This window comes from Topomyia yanbarensis, chromosome 2 (assembly GCF_030247195.1).
Source record: "Topomyia yanbarensis strain Yona2022 chromosome 2, ASM3024719v1, whole genome shotgun sequence".
In the NCBI taxonomy this organism is placed as follows: domain Eukaryota; kingdom Metazoa; phylum Arthropoda; class Insecta; order Diptera; family Culicidae; genus Topomyia; species Topomyia yanbarensis.
The window spans coordinates 91609137-91622213 of NC_080671.1; the positions used below are offsets into that span (position 1 = coordinate 91609137).

Consider the following 13077-nt stretch of genomic DNA (forward strand, 5'->3'; position numbering starts at 1 on the left):
ATCGTAATACCTCAGAGGCTAAAAACTATTGAAATGGTCACCAATCGTACTTCTAATCGCAGATCTAGATCACTGATTGCCAATCAAACATTCTATGAATATATTGTCCACTATCGACGATTCCGGAAATCCGGAATTCCGGGCTTATTCCACAATTAAAGTCACATCGGTTCTTCGGTGATGACTGAACCGATTTTCTCAAAACAAGTCTCAAATGGAAGGTAAAATATGCAGTTGAGTATTGCGTCGCCGCCCCTCCCCCCCCTTGCCTTGCCCTTACACCTCCCTCCTTCATCACTTCCCTCCCCTCGGACCACCCTCACGCCCGCATTTCCTTCATCCACCCCGTATACCGAAATAAGATGAAGAATTTCTGACGCATCCTCCACTCCCACTCTACTAACCCCCATTCCCTCCACTTTCAAACCCATTCCACCAAAATTTCAAAATATAATCACATGAAGATAACATTGAACTCATGCTGATTAAGCTAATTAAATATTATTCTTTTGCCTTTCTCATATACAAAGGTTATGCAATTGCTCCAAAAACCTACTTTCTAACCGAGGCCCGAAGGGCCGAGTCTCATATAACATTCGACTCAGTTCGCCGAGATCGCAAAATATCTCTGTGTATGTATGTGTGTATGTATGTATGTATGCATGTATGTGTGTGTATGTGAGGATTTGTTAACAAAATGCCCATATCGGTTTCTCGGAGATGGCTGAACCGATTTTTACAAAGTAAGATTCAAATGAAAGGTATAATATTCCCATAGGTTGCTATTGAATTTCATTTTCAACCGGATTACGAGTTGAAGAGTATGGTTACAAAACAAAATTTGCTGATTTGTCCACATCGGTTTCTCGGAATTTTCTGAACCGATTTTGACAAACTTGATTTTAAATGAAAGGTCCATCAGCTGCTGTTGAATTTTGTGTGGATCCGAGTTCTGGTTCCTGAATTACAGGGTGATACGTACGATCACGCAGCAAATCCCGATTCTAACGAATTCTGCGATGAATGTAAAAAGGTGAATTTTTTTCCAAAATGTAAACACAACTGTTGAATTTGTAGATCTAGGTCACTAACAGTCATTCAAAGTCTCTTTGGCCACACTGGGCACCATCGACGGATCCGGAAGCATCCAAATTCAGAATAACGGTTATATGGGTTTCTCGAAAATGGCAAGACCGATTTGATCAACTTAGTTTCAAATGAAAGGTGTTGGGTCGTCAGAAACTGATATTAAATTCCATCTCCATCCGACTTCCGACTCCGGAGTTACGGGTTGTGGAGTGCGATCACATAAAAAACTCCGATTCAAACCGATACCGCGATGAATGCAAAGAGGTGCTCTTATATATACTTACCAAGTGTAATAAGAATGAAAGACATTTCCATAATGCTATATTATACGAACCAGCTATTAAATCATAGTTTGTAGAAATGAGAAAAGCACAATTGCACCTCTAGGTGGATTAAAACAGGTTTTTCAGTTCAATATTACCGTGGCTGCTTTTTCTTTTTCAAAATTTTAGAACTCGAATAATGATATATTTTTTTGTATATAGTTGTCATGTGACGTATAATAATAAAATGCAATATATGCATTTAAAAGCTTTTAATGAATAAAAACAACGCACACATTCTCGTGATTCATGATTGAGCAAGGCACAATTGCACCGCTAGGTGGATTAAAATAGGTTTGCATGTTTTTTTACAGCGGATTTACTGTTTAAATGAATTTCCAGCAAAATTGTGGTTCATAAACATTTCTTTTTATTTGCGTATTTTTAATACATAGTTGAATCCAAGTCGGTGGATGCTTTCATAGTATCTTTTCTCAACGTTTAAATCGTTTCCTACAAGCGAATTGCTTACAGGAACACGCAGCCGTTTTAATCTATGCCCAAGAACGACACATGCACCATTGGCCGGAGCAAGATCATAATCTTGTCAGCTGAAAAATTCGTACAGTATTAAAGTTAGCAGACAAAAGCTTTAGCAGTGGTGGCAATATTGAAACATATTTCTACTTACTTAATTGTCATGTTCCACGGAACAATCTCCACTGCCGCCAAGAGCTGTTTTGTTTACATTTTGACATGGTGTCATGTGTTCTTTGGATGTTTATTCCCAAACGAGACATTCAGAACACACGCACATATGTTGCTGATTCTGAGTATATGTCGGGCAATCACAAAACTTCCCATCTAGTGTCGCTCTGCGATATCAGCTGCTTCTTATCTCCTGTCGACAATGCAGGCAACAAACTACCTGGATCAGTACACGGTGCCCTCGATACCGAAAGGAATTGAACTTTTAGACTGCAATCAACTGGCGTCGATCGCACATGTCGCCTGTAAAAAAATGGTAAATTAGATTTCTTATATTTATCATATTGTATTATAATATCTACCTGCTAAAGTTTTAAAACCGGAAAATATTCCACGAAACGGACATACGGAACGCCAAGGTGAAAAAATACGCTTAAAAATAACAACTAATTAAATGAACGAGAAAATGAAGAGCGTCATTTTTGTGTAAAATCTAAATGTACTGAAAACCAAAACATTGTCGTTACTATAAAACATATTGTTAACAACAGTAACTGTTGTAAATGCAATGTTCCGTTCTGTTTAGGCACCTCGTTCTTTGATTTGCTGTAATAGTTAACAACGACGAACGGCTTGTTTAAATAGTATTAGAATTTAAAAGCAATTCAAACCAAGTTTCTTGTGCCGAGTGGAATCAGTCGAAGGAAATAAGCTCTCCGTAACTTTCAGCAAAGTAAGGCAGTCTTTGCTTATAAAATGCCAAATTTGACAGAGCGAAGTTCACTTAGTTATGAATGAATGTAGTATCGCGATTCATCACTTCATTTACAGTGTTCCCGTTAAAATAATACAAAATATACTGAACAGTGCTGCCGAAACGCATATTTTGCGACTCTTGGTTTGGTTTGGTGAAAAAAATATTCAACTTTCTTGCAATTTGCAATTTTTGAAATTTCATGAAAAGTCCAGTAATCTTCCTAAAAACGTTATTTAAACGAAGATGTTTATAAAAGTATGAAAACTAACGATAAAAAAGGGAGTCAGTTATGAACGGTTATGAACCCTAACCTAGAACTACAGTTCACATATTTGAAGATTTCTTATGTTTAACTTGGGTGCATCTACTCAAAAATATAATCATTAACATCACTCTAGGAATGTATAACAAATTTGTATCAACTTAGAAAAAATGCATTTAATTTCCATTTTTGCATCAACTTTGCACTCCCTCGCAGAAAAGATTGCTTAACAATCGTCCTACGCTGGTCCACTTTGTTCGATGTTTTGTTGAATGTAGGGCTGTTTTTGTAGGGTTTTGACGTCTTACACGCAACGCAAAATATATTGCACACAACGCAAAATGCATTACGAATTTCTATTTTGATGGAAAGAAATGCATTTATTTTCGCTGATTTTTAAAAATGCATCACAAGTGATCTGCCCCTAGCTTCAAAACCATTTTCTTTCCCCTCTGAGTCGTACTTAAGGGAAAATATAAAAAAATTACATCAAATTACTTAGCGTAGAATGAAAAACACACGAACATAAACCTTATCTTGTTCACGCTATGAATCTGTAGATGTCGCTGAAGGTAATTGAGTTTTGCAGCAAAACGTCAATAGCTTTAATGCTAGTAGGCAATCGTCTCCTTGCTTTTTTGAACCCATGGGTAATGACAGTAAATCATATCTCGACAAACATATGATTACGGCCTAAAAGCCAACTGTCAAAATCCACTTTGAATGGAAATTCCGGACAAACAGTTATACGCCAATCACAGATGTTGGTAGTAAATGAAAGAGAAAAGTTTTATCTTTCATAAACTGTTGTAAACTGTGTTCGAATAGTAACGGTTTGTCTAGAATTTACATTCAAAGTGGATTTTGACAGTTGGCTTTTAGGCCGTAATCATATGTTTGTCGAGATATTTTGGTATGAGAAAACATTCTTTGACCAGTACTCAATAAGTTCAACCGGTAGTGTCTATATTCATTCTGTCAGGCCAATTGATTCTCACTTCCTCGCACATCCGACCCTTAGTCTGTACTTGCTATTTCCATTTAGTGAAGCGCTTTTTCTTGACTCGTTCTGGTGGATTTGGTTCAGTAATTTTTCTTTACGATTAAATCAGAACGTAATTGTAATTTTGCAATTTATTAAATATTCGCACGGTAACCTGTTGGTTTTACCATTACTCAGGTCAAGAATATGCGACGTCTGATGGTGTAATAACTTGCCATATCACTCAACAATAAAAGTCTGGCATCAATGTAAAAGTGCCGCAGACATTCCCTATACAAAAAAGAATCTTTTATATAAATCTCGCGGCATTGAAAAGGATAATAAAGTTATAATAAATAAACACAAAAAAGTTCCTTTCGTCGTTTGTAATTTGTTTACGTCGCGCGTATGAGAAAAAAGAGAGGGGAAAAAGATTAGTGACGTTTCGTCGTTCTAATTTTATATAGAATTCCCCGTCGAACTCGATGAAACATCTCGCGAGCTCTCTCGGGGGGTATAGCGGGTATTTACACACGTTTCACGTTATTGCCCGTTACGTCTGTAGATAGACTTTCGTGCACATTTTTAAAGCAGCAAAATAAATATTCTAACTTTAAACTGCACGGGAAACAGCAAATAAACAAACCAAACATCTTATGCACAATCCTAGAGAGGGCGCTCATTGTTGTTTTTATTAGTCATCGCAACAACCAATGCGATGCGGTGTGAGCATATGTTCGTGTGACAAATTTTTTTTGCTGTGAGTCAATTTGGGTTAAATTCGCAATATCTGTGGGTATACATTCCTACACGCAGAAATTTATTTATTCATCTATAGTATACGTTTCTATCTACTTCTCGTTTCTTCTGCTGTACATTTTATGCAGTGGACATATCCACTCATTTAATGCTTACTAGAAAGTATATGCTAGTAAATGCATAAAAATCACAGCATAAAAAAGCTGGGAATAGAAAGTATGCTAACTGATAGAGTGATCTGCCCTTAGATTATACTTGAAAATCACATGAGCAAGCAAATCTTTAAACGTTTTATTTAAAAATGTTTAGATCCTATACGGCGATTAAAAGTATACCACCATACTAGATATGTGCGGCGATGCATTTTATGTTCAGTCTTGTTTACGTTACGTAAAAACGTGATTGTTCTATAGAACTAATGGCACTTTGTTCACAAATTCGGAAACATTGTTTTTTCGTCCGTTATCTTCAAAATTAAAAAAACACCCTAAGCAAAGCGAATAAACGACGGGTCCACAGGCTTCGGTATCTTCAACGAAAATCTTGCTGCCTCATTCAAACTCAATGATCCTGCTTCAATTTACGTTGCAGAATTAGCTGCCATTCAGTATACTCTCGGGATCATTGACACCCTGCCCGCAGACCATTACTTAATCGTTTCGGATAGTCTCAGCTCCATTGAGGCCATCCGTGCGGCGAAGCCTGGAAAGCACTCACCGTATTTCCTGGGGAAAATACGGAAATATCTGAGTGCTTTATCCGAAAAATCTTACCAGATTACCTTGGTTTGGGTCCTAGGGGCAGATCACTTTAAAAATGTAAAACAAATTTGCATCAAATTAGAAAAAATTCATTTAATTTCCATTTTTGCATCAACTTTGCATTCCATCGCAGAAAAGTTTGTTTGACAAACGTCCTACACTCATCCACTTTGTTCGACGCTTTGTTGAATGTAGGGCAAGTTTTTTGTAGGGTTTTGACGTCTTACACGCAACGCAAAATACATTACACGCAATGCAAAATTCATCATGAATTTATATTTTGATGGAAAGAAATGCATTTAATTTTGCTGATTTTTTAAAATGCATCACAAGTGATCTGCCCCTAGTTTGGGTCCCGTCGCATTGTTCTATTGCGGGCAATGAGAAGGCGCATTAGAAGGCGACACTTACGAAAGACCAATTTGCTTCAATGAATTTTTCAGTATCTTTCGTCAGAGGACGCTCGAAAGTTGGCAAATTTCATGGAGTAATGGGCATCTGGGACGGTGACTACATTCTATTATCCCAAAGGTATCAACGAATGCTTGGTTTAAGGGCTTGGATGTGAACCGGGACTTTATTCGTACGATGTCAAGGCTCATGTTCAACCATTACTCGTTTGACGCGCATCTTCGTCGTATAGGGCTTGCTGACAGCAGAGCTTAAAAAAATTGACATCGCTGCATGAATTTGAAAGAAAACGAAATTCAATTCATGCCCGCTGCGATGAATGAATTTTTTTGGTTCGTTTCCATCGTCATTCGTTCTCCCAACGCAGCGCTTTCAGGTACGGACATGTTCGGTTTCAGAAGCAAAGTGAATTTTCTTTCTATGCTTGCTCTGAGAGGTATTATCGATCAAAAGTGCACCAGATATAGATTACACAGTTCACTTATGCTCGAAAATGTACAAGATGCTAACTTCTGCCTTCAAACTGTCGACATAATAACAAATGAATGCTTTGGTTGGTGAATGAATTTATGTTTCCTCTGCACTCAAGCATTCGATTCTGCATGAGATTTCAGTCAGTTGAAAAGTGAATGAATGAGAGAGGCGTTGAATCTGAATAAATGCCAATAATTATCCGAAATGTCGACCCTCCCCTCGCCCCTGCGATTACAGGATAGAAACCACTACAATAAAGTGTGCATATCCCCCACAATCATCAACCAGCCAACGAGAATGTCAATTTTACAATATGTATCCCACTTCCTATCTTTTTCCTTCACTAACATAAGAGGGGAGCAAGCCGACCCTAAAAACGGTTTTCTCTTCCCCCACTAACACGTGCGATGTACCTTAAAAAATGGATTATCGGCCTCGTTAAGCTACCGTATTTTGGCCTAAATAAACTTAGTTATATAAAAAAGCGAATAATCGGAAAGAGAATGAACTGACATCATAGTAGCTTGTATTATTTAGGTAAATGTAAACATATTGGGGATTCTCGAGTTCGCGGATTAGGTTTTACACCAACCGATATAACCCCACAAAATGAGCTAATGGCGAATGACCCACAGAGGTTAAAGCCACAAATAAACAACAAAAAAAATGAGCCGGATGAACTTTGTTTGGCAATTCTTGGTGGTTTGTTTACACGAGAGTGAGTTTGAATGTAACAGAAGAGCACCCGTTGCTCTCGAACTCACGCAACTGACAAATTAAACAAACTACCGAGAATTGTCAAACATGAACTTCATTCATCATGAGCTCATTCGTGTCGTCATCTTGTAGAACTCAATTCTTGAGCGTTTTTAAAAAAAGACATATCTGCAATGAGTTACTCTCTTTATTTACTTTCTCTTCTGTTAATAACTCGATCGCTTTAATATTTATCCCTCAACTCTTTGCATAATATGCTAGTTAAAACCACCATCTTTCGATCTGTACTGTAAAATAAGCGTAAAGTGTTATAGTGACGCCGTCAAAATCGAAAGAGACAGTAAACAAAGAGAGTAACTCATTGTAGATATGTCGTTTTGAATAAAAGCTCTAGAATTATCGGCACGGGAAAAATGCTTCAACGTTCGGCGAAGGTGCTTGTTAAAAATTGCCGGCGGCGCTCATGTCTACCCCATAATTCAAACTCGCGCAGTGAGCAAATTTTCTGGCAAAGACCGCTCTGCTAGATTTCTGTAAGTCTTGGTTTGGCAGCGCTGTCAGATTTCTGCGCGTATCTTGTCGGGTTAGTTGAGCTAGGATGAACTCGGTTTCGCTCGCGTTTTCTAGCAAATTTTTACAAGAACCGAGCAAAACCCTGACATAACTCGGACATAAACTGTGCAAAGATCCTGGCAATTCCTACCTGGTAGAATTTAGCATGAATCGAGCAAATCATCTGACAAAGATGTGGCAGGAAATGTGCAGATATCTTGGCCGTACATTTCTGACTGGATTCTGGATAAAAGTGAGCAGCATCGGTTGGTTTAACCACTTCTGTCAGAAACGGTTGTTGCATTTGAGCGAATTCGTTGCAAGAATATTCGCACAAATCGCGCAAAATGCTCGCAGAAACTCTGCCAGCACCAATTTCGCTTTGCTCAACTTTTGCTAACCTTCTGCTTGCCACGCTGACCGGGCGTTTTTCTCTGTTCGAGTAAAATGTCAATACGGCGTTTTGAAAACCCGCCCTTAAAATAGACCTTGCCGTAAGCAGTTACTATAGTACTAATAATTTTTGTATAATTTGAATGATTCCAGATAAAGTTTTCATTTACGCAGGGGTGCATAATGTGAATGGGTCCAAATCAGATTGATTACCTTCGTGCTGCACTGCATTGTCAGTTTTTACCGCTATCCTATCCCTCGGTGAGCATAATTTTCGCGCGTAACACATATGTTCCACAAACTTATTTTGATTGTCAAACGTGTTGTTGAGTGTCTGAAGCTGGAGCAGAAATTTTTTGAATAATGCTGTTCTAATATAAGTACCTAATAGGACGATCATTATTTAGCGTATTATTTAGGATTGTTCAAATATCGTAATTGTTGTTTAACATTTGATCAGATCAGACTTGCCAATTTTAAAGTCAGAAATGAAATCAGCAATGGAGAAGAGTTGTATGGAGGAAATCAGTCACACTGTTCTAGATTCTCTACAGAAGGTTTGTTTTTATCAATTTTATTCTAGTTAGTAATCTTGTTGAATACTATAGCTTCCTAATACAAACATTATGTATTTGACCAAAGAAATTCTTGGACGGATTTAGTTTAAAAAAACGATATTAATTTAAATCGAAAAATGTAAAACCTTTTCAAAACAGTATTCTTTGTTTAATTATAGTAAATTATATTTAATTGTGTATTATCCTAGAAATTGCCTGATACAAAGTAATTTGTAATCATTTACGGTTTTGTTGGTTACAAAAATATGTCAGTACTGGACTGTATATCAGGTCTAGGATACAAATTTAGGAAATCCATCCATAGTTATACTGGCAGGCTAACGTATTCCATAAAACTATGGAAGCATAATTGTAATTGATTTCCATTTTTTACTATTTTACATTCAATTTATCAGATATCAGTTCGAACAATATCAAACAGCTACGGACTAAACATAGCGGAAGCTGTTGCAATCCTTCAAAAATGGATCGACGAAAATGCTGCAAAAGCCAAACTTGCGCCGGAATTCATAGTCCGCGGCATCAATCCGCAGCGGGGAAGCGCATTTGTAACTGTGGCAAGCGACAAAAAACTTAAAACCATTCAATCCAAGGCCAAACAGGTCAGCAGTTTACTGTATTCGGTTGAAGTCGCTTCGGTATCCTCGCGGAAGATAACGATCCCCGAAGATCAGGAGTTCAAAGTGTACGTTTTTAACAATTCTGTCAGCTAATTTAAGTATTCATTGATCGCTTTCCATTACAGAATTAACCTTCCCTTGGAAGCGGGTAAGCGCGACATAAAAGTATTTGTACCTGCAGATCTTCCACCGGCCGCGGTTAAACCGGAACCAAAATCGAAAATAAATTCCATGTTTGCGGCTGGATCTTCCAAACCCGTTTCGAAACCAGAACCACCTAAACCAGCAATCAAAGAAGAGAAACAAAGTTCACCGCCGTTGACAATAAAACAGGAACCGGCTAAACCATCCTCGCCGAAGAAATCTCCAGCGAAAGGTTCTCCTAGTAAGAAAAAGGAATCCAAAAAACCAGTCACAGGAAAAGCCTCGATAGCTTCCTTCTTTTCTAACAAACCGGCGACTACAAAAGCTGCTGTTAGCACCCCGGTAGTGACAGTGAAGGAAGAAAAAGTTTCACCGAAAGAGGAGACAGCACAGGATAAGCAGCTGAATGGTAAGCAACAGGATGAATCTCAGCGTTGGAAGCGAATGATTTCTGACGAATCTGACGATGATGATGTGGTTCCGAACACGCCACAGGAAAAGAAGGAAACGAAAAAAGCGGGTGGTAGGAAAAAGTCGATGACAACCAAGAAGGAAGCTGCGAATAAAAAGAATGTCAATCCGAGCAAGAAATCTAGAATCCTGCAGATTGAAGATTCTAGTGAGGATGACGAGGGAGATGAAGATAAGAGCTTTAAGGAACCGGAAGAGCGAGAGATTCAGTTTGAAGCCGAGGGACCACAGGACGTGGAAATGAAGGATAGTGAGGAGAGGGATGAAAGCCCCACAAAGTCTGCAGACAATGATTCGAGCAGTTTGCAACGAAAGAAGGCCAAGGTTAAGAAACTGGTTACGAAGACATTTCAGGATGATGCGGGCTATTTGAGTGGGTATTCTTCTGGTTTTCACATTTACAGCATAACAAATTTCCCGTATTTCAGTTACCGTGAAAGAATACGAGATGGTTTCCGCTTCGGAAGATGAAGTGGATGATGTGTCTAACAACAATACCACGGAGGGTAAGGACATCGCGAAACAATCCCCACCGGATGGGGGCAAAGAAAATAAGAGTGTCAAAGCGGCAGATAAAAAGGTCAGCAAGGCGACGCCACCGACGCCCAAAACCAAACAGGGTTCGATAAAGAGCTTTTTCTCAAAAAAATAATTATATTTTCTTATGAATAAAATCACACCTGTTCTAGTTTATGAAAATTTCAATTTGTTATTCTAACGCGCAGGAAACCAACCGATTTTGGACCACCGATCACAATTTTGGGTCCCAAGAGGAAGCTTTTATTTTCTCATAAAGAAAGCCCACAATCACTCCAAAAATAGACTTTTAACCCGAGGCCCGAGTGTCATACTAGATTCAGTTCGTCGAGATCGCAAAATGTATGTGTTTTTTTATAGTGTAGAAAAATGTTCTAAAGAACCCAAAACTCAGGGAACGGTAATGGGTATCCACAACTTTTTGAGCTCTTTCCCTCCCTGACCTAGCCTATTCCGACGGAGAATTCCTCGGCGAAGTTCTTCCGAAACCGAGCTAACCAGCCAGGTGTCGAGGTCAGTCCGTCAATTCCGGTGGAGCAAGGCGTCTGGTATGCTGGTGACCCGAAGCTCCGCGACTGGTGGTGTCTTGTCCCGATCTAATCAGTCTAGTCCTTGGCGGTGGATCTAGCCTACTCCGACGGAGAGTTTCCCGGCGATGACTATTCTCCCGAAACCGTTGCTCGCGATTAATCACGTCATTTCCTGTGTAAGGCCTCACCACTATTTTGACATTTTCCAGGTTGATGCCTGGTCCTCCCGTTTCAAGCATTTCCCTGCGTGTCGTTTCGTTCTTCGAACATTCGAAGACTGCGTGCTTTGGCCTCCTCGACGTTCTCACACTCCGGGCACAACAGTTACGTTGCATGCCTGAACTGTTGAAGATACTTCCTGAAGAAGCCGTGGCCTGACAGGAGCTGGAAGTTCACCTCTCTGTGCTTTCTACGAACCCACGACGACGACCTTTCTTTCTCCGTATTGGCCCATTTCTGCTGCCATCACCATCAAATAGATTCTCACCATCTTCCTCACGTTTCGGGTGTTTCTTCGATTGTAGTACTCGATATTCTCCTCCAGGGTGATGCAGATGGGGATCATCGCGCGATAACGCCTACTGACTCCAACGATATTGTTCAGTACGCGCTCGCGACTCGTTTGCTCATCAGCCGGAACGTCCTGTTCAGCTTTTCACAGACGTCTCGTGCTGCTTCTCGAACCACCGACGTTTGGTATGATCCTCGGTATTGCGTACGTCGCCTTCGACGACCTTTCGCAAGTGTAGTCGACGTGGTTGTTGAAGCTCAACCGGTCGTCGATGGTCACTCCCAATTGCTTCAGTGCACACTTCGATGAAATCACGTGCCCTCCGTCGTCGATCCGCTAAACTGCTTTGCAGTTGCTGGTCAACAACACGTCCATCTTGGGGTGAGCTATCTGCAGCTTTACTCCGTTCATTCAGCTCTCGATCGTGTCTATTGTTTCCGTCACCGACATCTCCGCCTCCTCAAGTGTCTCACCGTTATTGAAACGTCATCCGCGAAACCGTGGACTTTCTGAGCAGCCGTAGTATCTAGCCTTATCGTACACCCCGTCCCAAAGAATTGAACCGAGAATGGAGCGTTGAGGAACGCCCGCTGTGAATCGCATTGACTTCTGCCCTTCGTTCGTCTCGTACAGCAGCACTCTAATCTGGAAGTAGCTTTTCAGGATCTGGCATAGATAATTGAGGACCTTCATTGTGTGCAGCGCTGCAATGTAGTATCGATCTTCTCGCTTCTTTTTAGATGCCTTCTCGACACTCTCGAGCACTGTTCAAATTACATCCATTGTCGATGCACCTTTGTAAAATCCGAGCTGTATTCTAGACAGTACGTTCTTATCCTCCGTGCAGTTCGTCAGCTTGTTAAGGCCATTCCGAGGCCGGATCACTCGATGGTTTCCCTTTTTCAGCTCGTCGCTAGTCCATTCTCGATCGTCCGTCTTTGCTTCTTCTTCTTCACCGTACGGTATCGGTGGCCAAATAGTTGAATCGTACTTAGGGAAGAGACCCTCAACGATTATCTTCAGCTTACCCTGGCGTGTACTTCTCGGTACAGATCCTTGTGACAATCTGATTTACTACGCTTGATATCCCATTTTAAAACGGTCCTAGCTTCCCGAAACTCCGCCTTGTGCACCTCTATATCTGACTCTGATACTGATCTATTGGCGGGCTCAGAGCCTGCTGGCTCTGAGACAGGCAGTTCGTAGCGTACATTGGACGTCGTAAGTTTGACGTGGTCTACTCCGTGGCTCAAATTTTCGCAGCATTATGGCGTCACAGGGCGTCACCATCCTTTTTGTTAGATCAGTCGCACCAACGTTCTCGGTACTGCTGTCTGGCCGAAGTACCTCCACAAAGAGGCTTTTGTTGAAAGCTTTCGTCTTCCAATTTTGCTCACTAGATATCCTTCTCCCATTTCAAGTCGGTGTTATTTTTCCTTACTGAGGGAATAGGCCAGTATATAGGGGTTTCCCCATTATTAGGGTTCTGATTTGCGCGGCAGATCCTGGTGCCTTTACAAGCATTTCAGATTTTCGTATACAAACAAAAAGGTAAACA

The 13077-nt window shown here is 40.3% G+C and overlaps 1 protein-coding gene across 1 annotated transcript; it reads left to right on the forward strand.

The window, feature by feature from the left end:
* Positions 1–8458: 8458 nt before the first annotated feature.
* LOC131678821 (DNA polymerase delta subunit 3) lies at positions 8459–10615 on the forward strand. The gene is made up of 4 exons (XM_058959172.1): positions 8459–8685; positions 9102–9391; positions 9452–10314; positions 10370–10615. The coding sequence occupies exons 1-4, from the start codon at positions 8617–8619 to the stop codon at positions 10591–10593; spliced, it is 1446 nt and encodes a 481-aa protein (XP_058815155.1). The 5' UTR covers positions 8459–8616; the 3' UTR covers positions 10594–10615.
* The last annotated feature ends 2462 nt before the right edge of the window (positions 10616–13077 follow it).